Source organism: Aplysia californica, unplaced genomic scaffold, assembly GCF_000002075.1.
Source record: "Aplysia californica isolate F4 #8 unplaced genomic scaffold, AplCal3.0 scaffold00429, whole genome shotgun sequence".
Taxonomy (NCBI): Eukaryota; Metazoa; Mollusca; class Gastropoda; order Aplysiida; family Aplysiidae; genus Aplysia; species Aplysia californica.
Genome location: NW_004797699.1, coordinates 315,979 through 336,389, shown reverse-complemented (window position 1 = coordinate 336,389; position 20,411 = coordinate 315,979). Strand labels below are relative to the sequence as shown.

At 40.2% G+C, this 20,411-nt stretch overlaps 1 protein-coding gene across 1 annotated transcript; it reads left to right on the top strand.

The window, feature by feature from the left end:
* The first annotated feature begins 609 nt into the window (after nucleotides 1-609).
* Nucleotides 610-19,925, top strand: LOC101851521. Its single transcript, XM_005104642.3, has 7 exons — nucleotides 610-803; nucleotides 4,409-4,482; nucleotides 6,267-6,398; nucleotides 8,189-8,273; nucleotides 9,759-9,864; nucleotides 12,744-12,864; nucleotides 17,354-19,925. Exons 1-7 carry the CDS (start codon nucleotides 773-775, stop codon nucleotides 18,758-18,760), a joined length of 1,956 nt encoding a protein of 651 aa, XP_005104699.1. The 5' UTR covers nucleotides 610-772; the 3' UTR covers nucleotides 18,761-19,925.
* The last annotated feature ends 486 nt before the right edge of the window (nucleotides 19,926-20,411 follow it).

Below are 20,411 nucleotides of genomic sequence, written 5' to 3'. Positions count from 1 at the left end.
CACCCGGGCAAAATTCAAAATTTCCTACCAACCGAAAATATTAGGTGTGTCCCGCGCGCTCATATGATCTTATGCAGTTGCGAGCGCCGTAAAACACTTTACAAAAACAAAACAAAAATTTCAAAACACCATTGACACCTCGTGCTAAATGGAGCCTTGTTTGTCAGTGATTAACCAGTAAATTAAAAGTGTGAGAGTCAGCGATCTGTGAATGTGGACACAACCAACAGGATGCTAACCATATCCTTCAGCACTGTCCGCTCTACGCCACCCTTTGTACACAGGCGTGGCAGAATGTGACTCCCCTTGAGAGAAAGCTCTATGGCAGTCTCTTAGATTTGAAGCGGACTGCACAGTTTGTGAGCGACATCGGACTGACCGTCTAGCTGCTGTCATCGAGAACGAGGAAGAAGAAAAAAGTGATCAACGAAAATGCCTTGAAAAATGAGCGCAGTTTGTTTTGTTTATCGCGCTTTTCCCCCACGATCAGCTGGTGACCCAAATACGCGCATCCGACCAAAGTGACCGCTCTCTTCTAGATTCTATTTCTGTAAAACTCTCTGGGCAAGTGTTGTTGTCTTGGCCAATCATCGTTTGAGATGTAAACTTCCGTTTCGGTGTCTGTATGTTTTGGTGAGGCCACGTACATTTGGGAACGAAGTGATGATGCCTTGATTAAGATCTTTATTCTAGATCTAGATGCCACTTGCTCGACGAGAATAAACTTAAATTTGCTGCAGTTTTGGTTGGAACCATTTCTCTTTTTCAAGAAATGGAAGGCAGATATAATACAAGAAGTCCGGGTTAGTAATCAAATGGTTGTTCGCCTAATAATCAGACTCGGAACTGAAACTAAAGGCAAACTAAAAGCTGATCTTGATCTTGAGTTCGAGCTAGATTTTAGTTTAGAGTAGAGTGATGAAGAGTGTAGATTCTAGTTTTACTTTATAATATAGATCTGATACTTTATTAATTCTACTAGATTTTGGATCTAGATCTAGATCTAGATCTAGATCTGGATGTCTAGTAGGCTATGTTATTGTCATCTACTCTTTCTTTATTATCATATTTTCATATTGTCGTCCTGAATCCTGGGGTCGGGGTGAGTGTTCACCACAGTTGACTGGTCAAGCCAATCTTCGCCTGGGAAGTTCTGTCTCAGTGCAGGAAGGGGCAATTTTGTAGTTTCGTTCGTTAAAGTGAAGAGTAGGGGGGTTTCAGGGCTGAACTAATAAAAATATGGAAGGGGGGGGGGGGTTCAGGGGGGCATGCCTGAATTTACCATAATTTGATGTTTTGCAGTTGGGTAAGGTTGTATCCCTGTTCTTTGTGTAGCCTATTTGGTCATCAAGACTTCTGGATTTCTTCCCTGGATGTAAAGAAATGGACCGTGGACTTTAACTAACGGAACTACAAGATCACCAAGGAAGGCAGTGACTCAGTGTCTGAGACAGGGGATGGTGGCAGCAATTGGAGATGTGTTGACATAAAAATGATCTTCCACTTCCAGGCCAACCTGTGCTATTCATCAGCTGAAGCACTTGACCTTTACGATACAAATACTAATTAAGTCTAATACTTCTATTTGCACTTCCACTGTCTCTAAGATCTCTCTGCACCCTTGGCCTTGGGAACAACTGATTGCACCCAACTCTGTCGAGGGCAGTCGGCTCCTATGTTGCATAAAAATCTAATTGAATCTGAAGACAAGACTTTCAGGGATTCCTTGAGACTGTCTATGATAACTCTTGTCCTGCATCTCTGGGCTGAAATGCAAATCTTATCAGTAACCTATTGCGTCGAACGTTCCCGGGGTGCCACTGGGGTCACTCAGCGTGTACTGTTAGTGTGGTAATCAGTCATTTTGTCACACGGTCATCTCGTCACACCCGAATTATGTGTAACGAAATGACTTTGGTTATATATCTCTTGTAAATTGTTATGCTAGTAGTAGTAGAGTTCTGGAGGATTAGCCGAAAGCTTATTATAAATTATTAATGTAAATTAAATCTTCATGCAAACTGTTCCATAGCTGAATAGATAGTTTAAATAAGGCAAAAACAATGTCTGGTAAAGAGTTAGTAAGGCTTTGTTTGAAAGTAAGTGTCTAGCTTTTAGCAAAATTGCAGTATCATACATTTTGAACAGAACTAATTATTTAAAAAATATAGGATCTTACCAATCACTCCTTTCATCAATAATACTTAAACTTAAAAAAGTGGGAGGAGGAGGAGTCTGTGAGACATCAGCTTCCACCTGACGGTTTCCAACGGCAACAGTAGAGGCCCGGTGGTGAGAGCTGACAGTTTCCAGAAGTTGCGGGAAGAGCGCTGTGTCCGAGTTCTCGCAGAGCTTCTAGTCAGTGGTAACATCACGGCCTGGCTGTGTCCTGCTGGGCCTTCCGGACTGAACGCCTGGGTGGGGGAGATCAGGGCAGTTTGTTTTAGTTTTGTTTTAGTAGAGGTTTTACGGCGCTCGTAACTGCATAGGGTCATGTGAGCGCCAAGGGGTGGATGCCAACAGAGAAGTCCAAACAGGGAATCAGGCTTACTCTGCTCACCTCTCTAGCCTCAACAGCACAGTCTGCTTCGACTATCAATGCACCCCGGAAATAGCAGTTCACAAGAGAGTGACGAACATACAAAAGAAGTAGAGGAAAAAAATGACGATAGTAAGGATGAGGAAAGAGAAAGCAGCAGTTCCCCCTATGTTGTTCTGGCCGATATGAGCGTGACATTGATAAATCAGCCCATTTACAATTCTACTGTGCATAAGAAAATGTTAATATGTCCCCTCTTTGGGAATGGCCTAAAAAAGACAACTTCAGTCAGTAGCACTGACCTGATTGGGGTGAACATTTCTATTCTATTTTGGCTCGTTACCAGGGACAAAGGATGTTTAATTTTTTTATGGCAGTTTTGATACTAAACTAAGGACGTTATATTTAAGTTTAAAATCATGAGAAATCAGAAGAAGTGTAATTTTACCCACAAAATATGTATGCTTCCAAAAATTAATATCTGAGCCCATAACTGGTTAAAAAAACCCGCCTGCCCTCTTAGTTTTCCTGAAATGATGCTGGTAAATCTTCCCATATTTTGCAGCCATATAGAGGGATAATGGTTAGTACTATGACCTGACATAGTTTGAACTTGATGGCTAGGATGATGCCTCTCCTGTTCCATGCACATACTTTTGGAATCTGGGGAAGGCAGCGCTAGCTTTGGTGAGCTGGGCAGTCGCCTCATCATTGATGTCAACATTTCAGGACGGGTTGCACCACCTTTGTTACTATGTTCAGTTGCTGTCCGCTGATGGTAATGTCTTTCCCGGGGCTGGCTAGTGTAAGGCTTCAGTTTTTTTTCAGAACTGATTGTTAAACCAAAGTTGTTGCAGGCAGCAAAGCACTTAATAAAAGTAGCAGGGTGAGCAATGCATTCTTCATCTTCTGCCGTTACCGCCTTCGAGAAATTGCATTCTCATGTCTTCTGCCTTTGGGCTTGGTTGTCATGTTCTTGGTTGTGTCCCTCAATATAATTTCTTCACACATCAAGCCTGTCACGTATATCGGGGTACAGGCACTTTAAAAATTATTTTATATATTTTTAAAACTCTGATTCCCCTTGTTCTGTGATGTATAGCCTTGAAGCTCAGTCCCTAGTTTATGTGGGTCACCTAAGTGAGGATGTGGTTGGAAACCTCACGCGACAGGTCTTAAAGTGAAATAGCTTGGGCTGAACCAGGGGACTTCTATGTTATCAAAATAGGAGTGCTAGAAGGGAGGGTGCATTGTTCTGTCAAAATTATGTAACACCCTGTCTCATGGTTTAATGGAAGTTTATTTATATTTTTAAAATAAATATTCTTCTGCAGAAACAAATTGAAATAAGAACACGTACTGGCTTGTTTTAATTCCAATGGCATCATTTTGATCCTGCACTTGTTGGAATTTCTAGTCTTTCATTTTCAACTGACCAAGTCTTAAGTCCAAGTGAAATCAGTGTATTATATTTATAGAATGTTCTCAATGGTGAGTGTGGTCTGCACAATTTTTGTCACAGTCTGAATGAAGAGAGAATGTGATCTTGAACCTGCATTCGCTTTCAAAAAAGCTTCCGGAAGAGAGTGTCATCATCATCAGTAAGAGTAACAGTCATTTTATAAGTGTCTTTTCTTCAATTCTGCTGATTTAACTACTCTAAGAAAGTCATTAGTACTTATCAAAACCCACTGAAAACATGCTCAGGACTGGAGTACCAACAGACTTAAAAGATGGCATTGTCTTTTATTTTTAGTGGGTTTAGCTGAGATCAGAGGAGAAATTGACTATTTCCAGGATCTCATTTAGCATAAAAAGAAGTCCACAATATAGATTGATCAGCTATTAATGAATATTTGTTTATTTCAGCTGTGAAAAGGCTGATGCGAGAGGCTCAGGAACTAAGTGAACCCACAGACCAGTATTTTGCGCAACCTTTGGAGGTAGGTAACAAGCTGTCAATGAGTTCTTTGTTTCCATTGTGATAGTAGAACGTGAGGAATGGTGCCAGTTGGTAAGTCAGGGCTTTGGCTTTTTTCTTCTACTAGCTTGACTTTGCTTTTTGTCTGACTGTGATGTTTAGTGAACCTGGTGCTTTACTGATTTTCATCACTTTGGTTTTTCTCCTGCTCCTTTTTATGTTCTGATCTTTGTAGCTTTTGTTCAGTTTGTTTACTTGCTGTTGGAGGATCTTCTTGTTGTCACTCAATATGCTCTGATCATCTGTAAAAAGAAGCTCTTTCAACTCATTGATTGTGTCTCTGGTTTAGCTTTTGCTGGGTTTTTTTTTTTGTTCATTTAGCTCACATCCTTGTCTTACTCCTGATCTTACTTGGAATCATAGTGTTTTCCATGTGATGTTTTCCATACTGTTGTTTTCTTAATATGCCATAATGTTGTCCAGTAATTGTCCACTGATTCAGTATTCCTCCAGCACTGTCTACAATTTGTCTCAATCTACTCTGTTGAAGGCCTTTTCTCAGTCCACAAAGGCAGTATTTAGTTCTTGATCTTTTTTCCTTTGCCTTTTCGCTGAGAAGTGCGAATATCACGTCTGTGAAACTTTCCCCTTTTTATTAATTCAGACTGTTCTCTATTGAGTTGTATTTCAGCTGAGTAGAGATATTCCCTGAAAGTTTTGAAGCCTTTCTTGTTTCCTCTTAGCTTCCATTGTGGTACGATTGAGGCACTTTCTTTGCCAGTCTCCTGGAATTCAGTGTTCTTTCCTTGCTAGATTCTAATTTTTTGTTAGCCATGTGATGCTGGTGTCTCCATAGGCCTGTATGGCCTATGTGCTTATTCCATCAATATCCAGTGATTTGTTTTTCGGGCTCTTATTAAAATCTTTACTGATGTTTCCACTTCACTTGTTGTTAGTATGGGTAGCTTTAGCTTTGCGGTTTCATTGTCTTTCTGTGTGAGTGGGTGATTGCGGGTGCTCCTTCTTTCCTATCAAACTTCTATCGTCCTTATCTCTCCTCCTTTTTGTGAATGTTACTCTCTTTTAACACATCTATTCTTCGGCACAAATATGACTTTATTGTATTGCAAGTGCTGTAAAACTCTTACGAAAACTTTCTGTCTGAAGTTTGAGGTTGTTTCGGCTATTTAGTGTGGCTTGAAGTATTTTCCCCATCTTTCCTTAATTCTGTCTTTACAGAATATTTGTTTGTCTTCTTTGTTGTTTATGACATTTGTAGGTTGGAACTCTTCATCTATTATTCTCATGCTCTTGACACTTTGGTAGAACTCCCTTTGTGCTTCTTTGCAAATGTTCAGCATGTGTTCTCCATACTGGGTCCATGATTCTTCCTTTTATGAAGACATTTTCCTCAATATTTGCCCTGTTTCAAGTAAATTGTCAAAGAATAGATTGGGCCGTTTTAGAAATAACAATAAAAACCAGCTTGCATGTATATGCATAATGTACAAGAAAAGCCTCCTTGGCTTAAAATAGTACATGAAGTGGATTTTTTTTTCCTTAATAAAACATCTATCTGTATGAAATATACGTTAAATTTAAAAGGCTGTATTCACAAATAATTAATTATTCTCACTTCTTCAGGGTGGTAGTACCAACCTGTTGTATCCTCTCACCGATCTGTCTGTGTGGACTGACAAAGAGTTGAACATGACTCTAGATTTTTTAATCAGGGGTGTATGTATGAGAGAATTGTTCATTGTCCACATATTTGGGTAATTATCGAAATTCTTTTTTTCCCCCCAGGACAACTTATTTGAATGGCATTTCACCGTGAGAGGGCCAGCTGATTCTGACTTTCAGAGTGGCATCTATCATGGGCGGATCATATTGCCTGTAGACTACCCAATGAAACCTCCAAGTATAATCTGGCTCACAGTACGTATTGTGTTTTGCTGCGGGAGTACTTTGCTGTATATATGCCAAACAAAATTGAATATTTAATTCTTTGCTAAATATTTACCAGGTGGCATGTTTAACCCTATCCGTACGTCATGTTTTACTATCGTATCCATACGACGGGAACTCTGTGCCACCACTTTCCAAAGAGGAAATTTACTCGTTCATCAGATCCGTACACTTTCCGTAGCAGTCATCAAAATGATTTATTGAGAAATACTGAAAGTTTGAAAGAGATCTTCACACTAGAAGTATTTTAAAATGTGAAGAATACCACCCCAGGGGTACAAAATGACCCCAGGCCGTATGGATAGGGTTAAGGTCTGGAAATGAAAAGTATAAAAAAGCATAAAATCAAGTGGCTGTAAATACAGTAGAGTCCTTTTAAACCGAAATCTGCAGGACAGCCAGATAGTCTTTGGTTTTGCTGTGTTTTTGGTTTAAAGAGATTGCTCAAATAGAAGAATTGAAAATTGTGGATTTTATTTTCTTTCCGTTTACAGCTGTTTTTGGATTAACCATGTTCAGTTTCAGCGGATTCCACAGTATCTAGATTCAAGCTCGACTTGAGGGGGGAGGTGTTAATGTTAAAGAAATTGATGGAAAAAGTGGCAGATTCAGATCTTAACTTTCTTCCCTGTAGACTAAAAGTGAATCAAACAATATCTGCAGACATGGTAAGATCTTGTGAAATTGAAAGTACACCAATAATGTTAGCTGGACAATACTTTCCTTATGATTAGTCATGGGAAAATGCCTACCTCTGTAACTATCGCATGAGATTGGTTGATCTAGGGGCTCAAAAGAGTTCACTTAATAGTGGATTTATGCGGGAATGGGTTACATTTTTATTTATGAAGCTGTAGAAGGATCGCCATATTTAGTTTGATATTATTCAAGATCAAGGCTGCATAAATACACTCCAAGAACATAGGTACTCCTAGAAATTGGTCCCGAATAACTGTTACTTACTGGCCTCAGATTGTGGTACCAGGAAAAATGGCAGTCTAATTCAAAGTTTGTTTCGCCCATCATTGAATACTTCTGTGATCCTTGCGTTGCCATCAATGTTACAAACCTTTTTTTCTTTTGTGTCCTCCCTCTAAATGTGAGGGGTGGCCCCCCTCTGTAGGTTATTCAATCCACTGTGTAACTGATACCGATATATGTCAACTGTTTTTGTTCTGACATAGTCCTCCTACGTATTTCATTTGTAAAGGTACTCCATATTCAATTACACCCCTGAGTTTCTCCACTTTCGGGTAGGGATTTTTATTTAAAATTTTGCCAGACCCTCAGATTTGAAGCAAACTGCACAATTTGTGCGCAACATCGGACTGACTGTCTAGCTACTGTCATCGAGAATGAGGAAGAAGAAGAAGGAATTCCAGAGCTGCTGGAGTTAACAATCCTTTTCTTATTGACTTTAAACTGTCAAGCTGTCTTAAAAGTGCAAGCTGAGCCTTCCAATTGTTTTTTTATATTTTTTTATTGGAAGACTATTTCGTCCTCCTTGCTGTGGGAAAGAGTCTAGAAAATCACAAAGTTAGTTTATCGTTTGACCGTAACTGCATATAACTAAACAGAAATGGTCCAATGGGAGGAAAAAATGTCGGTGTCTGTATTTTCTTTATCTTGAGGAGTGCCTGACTTCACCTTGATTTTACTCAAATGTAGTGACTTTTTTTTTTCATCACTTAGGCTTCAGAGCTCAAAAACCATGATCCTGTCTCATTTCATTTCTTACTGGCATTAATTTTTCTCCACAGCCCAATGGAAGGTTTGAGACCAACAAAAAAATCTGCCTAAGCATCTCTGGCCATCACCCGGAATCATGGCAACCGTCGTGGTCAAGTGAGTAAAAAATATTGAAAATAGAAATGTTATCACTGCTGTTAGCTGATGGCTAACATCCCTGTTATTAGGACAACAATTTTTCTCTCTCTCCTCCCCCCCTCTTGGTTTTTAAACTGTAATATATACAGTAGTCTCCGCCTAAGATCCCACCGCTTACGATCCCGGTTCGCTTAAGATCCCGCTGTTTTAAGAAAACAGAATTTTTACTATACAAAAGTCACCCGTAAGATCCCGCTCTGATTCACTCTGAAGGTCTACATTCGGCTAAGATCCCGCATTTCATATCATAATTTGTGGAACAAAAACCCGGGCGGGACAGCGGATCAACCAAGAGTGAAAAGTTGAGATCAATAAACTGTCCGTCGCGTCAAGATCAGCCACTATCGTGAATGTGATCACATACACGTTGTAAAACTTGATGAAGTGATACAAAGTTTGCCCCAGACGGGATCACACCGGGGTGTGAACTGACCGACACGTTTGTTTTCCCCGAACATGGCACTCACACCTGAGCTCTCCACCTAAACTTACATGACTCGCTGGGTGGGTAGGGCCTACACGTTCGCTCTAGGCGGGATCACATTGAACTGTGAACTCTTCCCTGACAATTGCAGAGGTTGTGTCTACTCCCGAATTAGCGAGACCGACTGAATTTTTAATTGGTGTGTACACAACGTAATGGTGTGTAACCACAAAGGCGGGGGGGCTCAGTCAGAGATGGAAAGCTATAAATTTTCGACAGGTAAGGGGGAAGGGCAACTGGATAAGCATAGATCTTGAGACTCATGATAGAATCATCATCATCATCCAGTGCCAGATCTGCGACAGACATCAGCGATCATGATTTTCCATTCATTCCTTTGCTCGGATGTTCTCAGAAAAGCTTGATAGAATAATAGGTGAAAATGGCACGCCTCATCCCACTATGCACTGTGATAGGCCATCAAGGTTAACCACTCTTTGCTCGCCATACGTCATAAACCCACCAAACGGTCACGTCAGTTCGTTTTAGAGTGGAGGGAGACCATTGTACAGATCGTGAGCCTTAGCATGGGTCACCATAGATTCATCCCTGGGTCTGTCGGTTAAGATCCCGGTTCGCCTAAGATCCCGCATTTCCTTGCTCCCGAGCACCAGGATCTTAGGCGGAGACTACTGTACTCTGTTTCATGGCTAGTCAAAATGGGAATAAAAAACATTACCTTAAATGACTAAACTATCCCTATCAATTAATCTTTAAAAAAAATTTCCCTCTCTCTTTATATATCAATCAGTAAATCATCTCTCTCTCTCTCTCTCTCTCTCTCTCTCTCTCTCTCTCTGTCTCTCTGTCTCTCTGTCTCTCTCTCTCTCTCTCTCTCTCCCCTCCCCCCCCCCTCTCCCTCTCCCTCTCCCTATCCCTGATGATGAGTCATGCCATAATTGAGTGAAAAATGTTACCGTAGAGCACATTGAAATGAAGAATTATGTTTCTGTTTTCAGTTCGAACTGCCCTGCTGGCCATCATTGGGTTTATGCCCACCCATCCTGGTGGAGCTATTGGATCATTGGACTATACACCTGAAGAGCGTAAAACTCTAGCAAAAAAGCAAGTACAGTCTCACTTTGAGGGGGGGGGGGGAGAATACTCAGCAATCACTTTTTGTTAATTCTGTCTCCTATCCCTTCTGAAATTTCCTTTTCAAAGTAGATTTGTTAATTCTTTTCTTTTTTTAGGTTTGAATTTGCAATTTTTGAATTTTGAATCTCGTGGATGTTTCTTTAATTAGAGAATACTTTTGGATGGAAATGCTAAGGAGATAGCTTCAAAAGGCTGAGCTGATACTACTGTCTGTTTTTTTTTTTTCAAACAAGTGCTAACTTTCCTGTATCGTACCGACTTCCTATTCATTAAGGTAATGCAGTAGAGTCGAACCTGCCTTAACGGAAACCTGTGTAAAACAGAAACCTGTCTTAACAGAATCTCCCCGCTCGCCTCCTTCACCCTTAGAGTGCTGATCGCGATCACCGGTCGCGACGCCCCGAACTTCCGTAAAGTGCGTCGCGATAGACATTGGCATAGTATAACGCGATATACGAAAAGAACGAAGTACTAATTTTTATACCGCTGGCTAGTAGGCTACGCAGAATTGATTTCGCCCGCCATTTTTCTTGTCACGGGTTTCGATCGAGTCGCGAGGAGTTTTTTGTTTCACTTTGAAGTCGAGTGACAGTGAAGTTGGAAAATTCGCGATTGCGACCCGCGACAAACATGAAAATAATGTCCCATCAGATTCAGATGAAGATGTTCCGCGTATTTTCCTTGAATCAGAAGATGATTTCGAGGGTTTTGATGCTAGAGCTAACACTTTGTGGAATATAACGTTGGCCCACAAAGAATCTAGACTCTGGTCTAGATCTAGAGATCTAATGAACCGGCAGTTTTCATTCAGTCATTTCCAACACTACTACTACAACAATAACTTCACAAAATACTTTTTGCTTCACATATTCATAAAAAAACTTTCAATATTCTAAAACTTTTATTCTTACCTTCATTAGAAATTTGAACAAATTAAAAAATTATTGGCAAAAAAAAAAGCGTATGTGCAAATCTGGTGTTTTTCCAAAATATATTCAGCACAGAGGGAAAATATAAGGGGAAAGAAGTCAGCGCTCTCTGTATAAAACAGAAACCTGTCCAACGCGGAAACGGAAAGAAAAATCTGCTCCCTTCCGAGGGTTTTGCCTGTCTAAGATGGAAAATGCTCAGCCCTGATTTGAAACAAAACTCGCAAGTTTGGTTCCGCCAGCTCTATACTTAAAGCCATGCTTCCGGGCGAGGAAAGGGAGTAGGGGTGTAATTTGAGGGTAGAAGTTACCCTAGACGCTCAAAGATGTTACCTCATCGATGTGAGCCCTGAGCAATGAAGATGGTCAGGGTGGTGTGGGTGTGAAATCTCACGAGTGCCAGTGAAAGTGCTCAAGTGGCGCTCCAGCTCGGGAACTTTCATTGGTAGCCAGAACCCAGAGGTATGAAATTAGTTTGACCAATGCCTGCCGCCCTGATCATACAGCCAGCCAAGAAAAGAGTTCTGAACTTCGAATCGTTGTTACATGGCTGTCAGGGGTGGCATTGGTTGACTGCTTATTACACCGATGGGTTGGGCTAAGAGTGGAAGCAAAGGAGATGTTCAAGTGCTTCTGTTTTTAATAGACGAAACAGTGGTCCTATGAAATTCCAGCACTGTGGTAATTGGATAAATAAGACTGACGCATGTCATTATCAGAGAGGATAGCAGCTGAGACGTGTGAAGTTTTGGCCACTTGTGACTGCTTGCCGATCAGACAAGCAACCCTTGATCCCACCGGCTGGGCCTTTGAAACCCCCCTCCTTCTACACCCTAATTCCCCTGTCTAAGATGCAATTTTTTTCTGGCTCCCTTGTGATTCCGTGTTACACAGGTTCGACTGTACTTCATAATTGTTCCCATCGCCTGCCTGTTCATTTAAGTTTTTCCCACATCTGTCCCATGAAAGGTTGAAAATGTTTGGAGCTCACGCGTTATCATTTCCATGCTTTTTTTTATATGGCTTATCACCAAGTGCTAATTTTCAGCAGAGTTAATTGAGGGCAGTAAGTGATGTTGATACTCGTCCGGTTGCGCATTTTAGTCTATACTTAAAGCAAAGTACAAAATTGTGGCTGGATGAACTGAGGATATTATTATTAAGGAAAAAGTTACTTCTCCAAAGGGTTGATGTGTTTCCAAGATGGGATTCAAACTCGTGGTTATTATCATTGCTAGTCTTATGTCTTAACCACTTGACTAAAAAACCCTCCTTTAATGTAAACGACAGTATGCCTACCTTTCCAATTTTTCATCGATTCCAAATTAAAGGGTAAATTTTTATAGTTAGTTACTGTGGAGAAAATTATGAGAAATAAGTGTTGGGTGTGTGCATATTGTGATTTTGAATGGTTGTCAGTGAGACAGCTTTTGGAAGTACTGTCATTTTGTTATTAACGTCTGAAAGGAAAGGATGCAAAAGAAAGAAAAGATGTGTCTCCATGGTGACATATCATGTTACTATTTTAAGAAGAAGAATGAAATGAGACTAGAACCAATCATTGTGCCTCTTCAAATTCTACGTTTTCATTTTTTGGAAATTTTGACATACTACAATGTTGAATAACAACGAAGATATATGAGGATGAATTTGTGACTTTGTGAGACAGACTTGTTGTGTTTACAAGTGATTTGCATCTGTAAGATGATAAAAAATATGTTTGTGTCTGGACAATAATGTTTTCTTGTCTGCCTGTGGTTATTTGAGTTTGTGTTTGCACTCATACGAGAGAAAGGGAGTGAAAGAGACCACTTATCAAATGACCTGTATCTGCTACTACATCACACAAATGTCCAGATGTGTGGGCAGTTGAAGTAAACCTGTCTTTTATGTAACACGACTGTTGTAAATCTGCAGGAGCCGGGACTGGAAGTGTCCGAGCTGTGGTGATGTTCAGAACAACCTGTTGGAGCCCAGCACTGAGTCAAAAAGTACATCTCAGGAGGCAAAAGAGTTGGCCGCTCAGATTAATTTTCAGGTAATTATTGAAGCAAATGGGCTGCTGAGCACTGTTTAGTTGACGGGTGTATGTCATGACAGGTTTTATGTTTGCACTTTTTGAAAAAAAGTTTTGTTAAAAGGATTGTCCTAGGAAAAGTTTTGTCCATCAAAGATAGGCTTTGGGTCCTCTACTAATTTCTGATCTTGTAATCTTTTTTTTTTTTTTGGTCAATCTTTGAAGCTCTGGGATCTGCACTTTTTCTTGTTAAAAAAACCCTCTGAAAATAAAGACCCAAATATCTTGGGAAATATGCAATTAAAACAAAGGTTTGCTCGTCCTCACAATCTCCTTTTCTTTTTTTAAAGAATTTTTATATTCCTTCTCCTTTGTCTCCTGCCATTATGACAATGACAATCTTTATTCATCTCGCAGGGAGAAATTTGTCTTGGTCGTTAACAATGGCAGTAGACGTTACAAAAGTTAGACTTAAAGGTGCACTCACGCAAACGCACAAGACAGGACATTAGGCCAAGTAAATACATGTCTCACAGGCTGGGACAACCCGCTCTGTAAAACATTCTCTCTCTCTCTCTCTCTCTCTCTCTCTCTCTCTCTCTCTCCCCCTCCCTCCCACTCTCTCTCTCTCTCTCTCTCTCTCTCATTTGTAGCACTGTGTGTTCAGTAACCTCACTGCAGTTGGTACGAATACAAATGAATTTCCATATCTGTCTGTTCTTGCTCTTTTGGAAATGTATCGTTTACTGGGGGTCGATAGTTGAAATTCCGATGTCAGTGGGTGGCTATGGTCACTAAGCATTATTTCCGCCTTTTTTAGAACGTTTGTCTTGTGCAGATATTCAAAGTTACTAAGGTCTCTACCAATTGTTCTAGATGCCTTTCTTATCAACTTGTTTATTTTTATAATGTGCTGCCTTCCCAGATTGCTACCATAGCAAGTGATACCAAAATTTATCAAAGTTTCTATTGTGGTGTAGAAAATCTGAAGGATGGATGGATTCAGCTTTAAAAACTTTAGTTTCCTCAGAAAGTGCAGCCTCTGATTTACCTTTTTAACGATATTGTTTACGTGGTTTTGCCATGTAAATTTGTTGTCCATTGTAAGGCCAAGATATTTGTATGAATCCGTGATTTCAATAGTTTCTTGTTCAATTACGAGTGGTGGGATTGTTGGTTTTTCTCTTCTAAAATCAAAAATCATTTCCTTTGTTTTTGAGAGGTTCACTTTTAGAAAATTTGAGTGGCACCATTTTAAAAACCTACATATTTCTTCGAAATACTCTTTTTCATCAAGGTTTATTAATCCAATAATAGTGGAGTCATCTGCAAACTTAAATAAGCGTGTTGTTTTATATATACTTCTATGATCGTTGGTATATATAGTATACAAAACTGGTGACAAAACAAAAATCAATTATGGATCACCTCTGTAGATCATCTACCTCTGTCTTGATTTGGGAATCTTATTGTCTGCAATTTTAAAATCAATTTTTCATAAAATAATAATTATATGTGAGGCAGCGTGGTTGAATCAGGCTCTCGTCAAAATAATCAAAGTGAAGAAACTTGCATTTTTCTGCAGGTTTGTGAATTTGTATCGAAATTTTCTTTTTTGGCTCAACACCTTTCATGTCCATTAAAGAACTCATTTCTGTGTGGATTTTTCTGAAAAACTTTGATTAAAGGCACAAAAAATGTAAATTTTCTGTTACCCCGGACTCTTAAGCTAAGGAAATAACTAATCTTTGGCGGCCATTTTCTCACTAATTTTGCCTCTGAAAACAGGTGACCCCCACCTCCTTCATTCAAAAATATCTCGACTTGTATTCAAGATAAATGGATATTTTTTCATCCAAATAAAGACAAGTGAACAAGCTTTAACTCATTCGCTACGTATTATTTTCGGCTTGTGGACGAATTTTTTTCGGGAGGGCGAAATGAGATGATGACTAGTGCGCAGTTCACAGGTCTTTGGGGCCATAAATTCAAATAAATATCAACATATTATATACCAACATTTTTAGTATGGTTTGTAGAATACATCTGTATTATTTATTTGTGTATTTTTCAACTTTGGTTCCTGTAAGAGGCGATTATGCAACACAATTGTGATTGGATGCGGATAAAATTGGAAAATAAAAAATTTATAATCTCAGGTGAAACTCAAAAAATATGTTTGAACCTAGTAGACCTGCATGTAAGCCTCAACCAGATTGTCTGAAAATTTTGCGCAACCCCCCCCCCCCCCCCCCAGCCTTTGTGGGTGTCATAAGGAAGGACATCCAAGTAACGAGCGACCACCCCAACAAACACAATAAAGAAGAGACCTAACCCTAACCCTACCCCCAAAAAGAACCTGCAACGGGACTCGGGTAAAAAGGCCAAAACAAGTCCTAAATGAAAAAAAAAAAAAAATTAAAAAAACACACTCCAAAACAAACAAGGAGCATATAAATCTAGATCTAGATTCTATCTATGGCTTACATCTACATTGCTATACTATAGGGTTTGAGTTTGATACAATAACACAATAGAATTGGAATATATATATATATATGAATCCTCCATATAGATCTAGTAATCTAAATAAATCTAGATCTAGATCCAGATCTTGTAGAACAAGTGAATAGGAATAGGTCTTTAACTAGAAATCCGCATCCGATTCCGAACAGAGTCTAGATCTAAATAAATAAATAATTCACGCACCTGATGTAATGCTTATTTTCACCAATATTAATATTACAATTACAGCACAACCTATGATAGGGTTTGACAAAATAGAATTGGAATATGAATCCTCCATTGAGGTCTATAATGATCTATATAAATCTAGATCTAGATTCTATTAGAACTAGAGAGTCAGACTTGAATGAATCCACACGATATGAACAATTGAATTAGTCAACAAACGAAATTCAAAATGGCCGCTCGAGCACGAAACTGAAAGTAGATAATTTAGGTTGTCGTCCTTTTTCGTATTCGCATTTCTACTCAGGTTCCGACAATTATGTCGGAAACGCCGACGTCGGCAGTGCGCGCGTCGGCGGTCGGCACGAAAACGAAAGTGCCGACCGATGAAGCCGACGGGAGAAAAATGGGTCGCTGGCAGTCGGCCAAGCCTCGCACTACGCACATTGACAGATATACAGGCGGGCCTTGCCATAGCATCGGCCGGTTCGCGGGTCGGGTCGCGATTGTCGGATTTCAGACGATTGTCGGCAAACATGCAGGTCTAACCTAGTCAAATGATGCATCAAAATAACCATAACTGTATATAGAACAGGAAAATATTGAAAAATGTGCAGTTATTTACATATATTCCATAATATTTGTACATTTGGATCATGACATCCGATATTGAAAAAAATTTAAAAAAAAAAAAAATTTTGAAAAAAGAATCGCAAACAGAACAAAATATGCGTATCTTATATTGAATTATTCAGAATTGCATTTGGAATAAACCTATACATATCTTGAGTGGTACTTTTTGAGTAATTTCACCCAAAAGTAGTGATTTTGGGGAGAAAAAAATATTTTGACTATTTAGATCTAGGCCTAGATCTAGCACTAAAAAATATTGATTTCTCAATTACAGTGCACCAGCAATTTGCGTCCAATAGTATCAATATTATAAAGAAAAGTGCTACATTTCTTTAGTGAGCAAAATAATGATACATTTTGTTGTGTAAAAGTACTAAGGCTGGTGTCTGGGCTATAATTTGGGCTTCGCGATAAAACAAAGTCGAATAAACTACGAAATCGTGTTTCAAAACTGAATCAAAACTTCTGATTTTCGGTGGATACGCTTGAACCGGAAGTCAACATTATATTATGACCTTCATTTTAACTTGGATATGTGGATTGGAATAGACACCAAGCTAAAATTGAACGTCGGTTCTCGAGCCGCCGGGGGCGGTTTAGCGTACTGACAGCATTTTAGCCGCGCTGCCCCCCACGGCTCGGCGTAGCGAATGAGTTAAGATGATACCAATAACTCTACGCGCCCAAAAATTGACGAGAGCCTGATTCTACCACGCTGCCTCACATATTTTAATGGAGAACTCTGCATTCTTGCCTGTCACCCTTACATTATGACAAGCTTATTTAGCGTGATCAGGGTGGTTTTTTTTCTTCCCTTTTACAAGAGTTCAGCAGTAGATTGAATTTCATAGAAATGAAATACTCCCAAATTTTTATTCCTTGGTCTTTATCTGTGCTATCAATGACAATATCACCAGAACATGACTTACTCTAAGGTAAGATTTGAAATAATTTAAGTTCCTAAGAATGGATTTTGAACGAATTGCTCCAGTTTGAATATGTTAGTAGCCTATGTCAAGAGAAATTAGTTAGCCTAGCCCTCTAATGTGTCAACAATAACTTGTTCTCGAGTGCATTGTTGTTAAGTCAGAAGATACAAATATTTAAAAACATTTGAAAGCAGTGTAACATTCTTTTCTTGCCGTACAGTCCTTTTGTATAATATTTTAACTTTGTTTACTCTTAGGGAGAGAAGTCAAAGAAGTCTAGTGCAGGGAATCCTGTAGCATCTTCTGCAGCCAAATCATCAAACTTGGAAGCCCCAGTACAGACATCTCCCAGTAATGTTGGCACAGCTGGAGGCAACAATCCAGTCACAGCCACGCCAGCTGCACAAACAACTCCTTTCCCCCTGCCGTTCCCTCGTCTCTCTCCTTGGGGCACCGGCACACCTGCCCAGGCCATGCCTGGTTCTCAAGTTTGGAACCCCTCTGCCATGTCTCAACCTTCGGGTGTAGCAGCCATGATGCCACGTTTCCCGTACCCACCTAGCCACTACCCAAGTGGTTACACGAGTCCCTTTTACCCTTCAGGCTTTCCGATGCCTGGTGGTTTGAATATGTTCCCTTATCCCTTCCCAGCTCCTCTCGGGATGAGGCTCCCTTCACACCAGAATACATCACCCCCTCATCCAGTGAACACAGCTGCCTCAGAGCCTGCAAATGCAGGTCCTGCTGACTTAAGAGGTCAAGGTGTCTCTACGTCTTCTTCTACAAGCCAGCCTAGGTACACGCGCTCGCCCATGGTTTCTTCCCTGCACGCTTCTCCTTCTAGAAACTTGGGAGCAGCTGCGGAATCTCCTGTCTCGGAAAGTGATGTTGGAAAAACAGAAAGCCCTGCCAAGGATGAAGTGATGGCAGAACTTCTCAGCAAAGTGAAACGTGTAGGTTCGGCTGATTTGTCGCAGCCACAGCAAAATGCAGAGGAGAAGGCAGCGGGTTTGTCTGTGACTGAAGAGGTGGCTGTGAAGCCAGTGGTGGAGGAAATTGTGGGAGACTGCTCCCTCACAGAGGAGACCGGGGAGAAAAAGAGTGCTGTCTCCCATGGCCATACCAACAGCGAGGTGTCTCCGTTGGTGAAAAAGAAAGAGTCGCTGGGGGAGCTGACTTGTGCTGACCTGTCTCACCCGGATCTGCCGACAGACGCGGAGGAGAACAGCGAGGCTGGAGCCCCGCCCCTGGAGACACTGGACATAGACCAGCGGTCAGGCCTAGAGCGCAGCACAAGCAACTCCATGCCAGAGCTGGAGAGTAAGAGAGGCCTTGGTGGCAAAGGATTACGTCAACGGCAGTCAGCCACTGCTCGCATTCCCACTGAGGTTGCTGAAGACTTTCAGCAGGAAGCGGGAGCAGCTGGTGTAGACGGGCAGAGAATTGAAGCTGAGTCAGGGGACACGCCCCCGAGACAGAGGCCCCGCCCTAATGGTCTGGGCAACCAGGTCTTTGCGGGAGGATCCCGCCAGAATCTTGGAAACGAAAATGGAGCCCGTCAAGGAAATTCTTTCGACTTTTCTATTCTTCTGATTGTTGGTCTTAGCCTTGCTACAATCCTTATATTGCTCAATCGTGTTGCCCAGGCAATAGATTGGTCATAGTTGTTCACTGGACATGTGTACTTTAAGTGTTCTCTCCTCATTGCTGGTGAGGAGTCACATTCAGTGACTCTGTTCTTTTGGATCTTTCTCCAAACTGGTGCTGTGACAAGAACATTGTAAAGAAAATGTATTTATTTAAATATATGCAAAATGTGGCACTCTTCTGTGGTCTATAATTGAAAGGTCATATTTTGTACTGTTGTTAAAAGCTCAGTGTGACGCTTAAGCATTTCTGATGAAGTATATTTTAAAGAACCAAAAACAGAAAAGTGCATGGAAAGCTAAATATGCAATGAGATTTGCTACCCCTTTATGGTGGGCTTTTTTTTCAAAACAATTTGCCCATGGCTAAAGTCCCAAATTTTCTTCTGATGTAGTGTGTTACAGCTCTGATTTATGAAAGACATGATTGGGTAGCCTGCTATGTGGCTCCTGGTCTATACTACACATGGGTACACTATGTCAAGAGTATAATAAGGTGGCGAAAATCAAGTTGTGGATTAAGTGGCCCTGCAGATCTGCGTTTATGAATTCCTTTGATATTACCTGTGGGTTTTTTTATGTCCTTGATAGACATTACTGTGGCACATGGACTATATTCCTATCTCATTACTTCTGGGCGGTTTACAGATTAGGTATAGTTTTCGTTAAAGGGTGGCTTAGTATGATTAGGAAGTTCAAGTCTGTCTGACGCGTACCATGTTTCACTAGTAGTTTACTCAAACCATTCTTTTTGTCAAATTGTATCTGTCCTGGAATCATGGAGTAGAATTTATTATAAATTTCACTTAGACTAGGTCAGAATAATGGAATAATGCTTGGGAAAAGGGAGCATAAAAAGCAAGAAAGTGTAAAAGGCTGTTTTTGTTATTGACATTGGTTTCCTTCGTTTGCCATGTGTTAAGTTGTCCAATCTCTCTAAATGGATTTATTTCCTTCAGCTGTTTGCTGAGTAGATTGTACAGAGCTTTTTAGGCTGGCAAAATAATGGGGGGGGGCATTGTATTGGTAACAAAATAACATTCAGTCTTCTGTTAACCTTGCACTGGCAGTTTATAGTTTTCTGTCCATAGTAGTTATTCTGATTAAAACACATCAATAATTCATGTTTTGTTAACAACAGCATATACTTTCTCATTTGGGTAGGGTTATTGTTTGGCAAAAAGATCCCATAGCAGAGGATTATCTTTGAAATAGCATTAGAAGTTGGTCTTTTCAGTTAAGAAAATTGGAAGTTTTTATGAATAGGCATAAAGATTAAAGTGCATATTATGGTCTCTCATTTATACCCCCCCCAAAAAGATAATTTAAAGAGAGACCATCATTAAGTCGCCATTATGCTGAAATCACGTGGTGAATGATGATTCTGGTTTTTGGATAGATGAACTCTTAAACTGGGTTTTTTAATAGGTCATTTAAAATGTTTATTGCCCTGGAACTTAGGTCTGTGTTTGTGAATAACTGAATTGTTGAATTTTTATTCCCCAAAATGTGGGTAGTTTGCAGGTGCTCTGGTGTGGTTTGCTTCTTCTTTCCTATCAAACATGATCTATCGTCCTTATCTCTCCTCTTTCTTTTTTGTGTTTGTTTCTCTCTTGTAAGACCTCTAATCTTCGGCACTTATATGACCGTATTGTGTTGCAAGTGCCGT

What these genes read in the sequence shown, in the direction of transcription:
- LOC101851521 (XM_005104642.3), top strand. Translation starts at nt 773, where the DNA reads ATGGAAGGCAGATATAATACAAGAAGTCCGG. An exon ending in CGTAAAACTCTAGCAAAAAA is followed by an intron (nt 9,865 to 12,743) that starts GCAAGTACAGTC and finishes GTAAATCTGCAG; the next exon opens with GAGCCGGGACTGGAAGTGTC. An exon ending in CCGCTCAGATTAATTTTCAG is followed by an intron (nt 12,865 to 17,353) that starts GTAATTATTGAA and finishes GTTTACTCTTAG; the next exon opens with GGAGAGAAGTCAAAGAAGTC.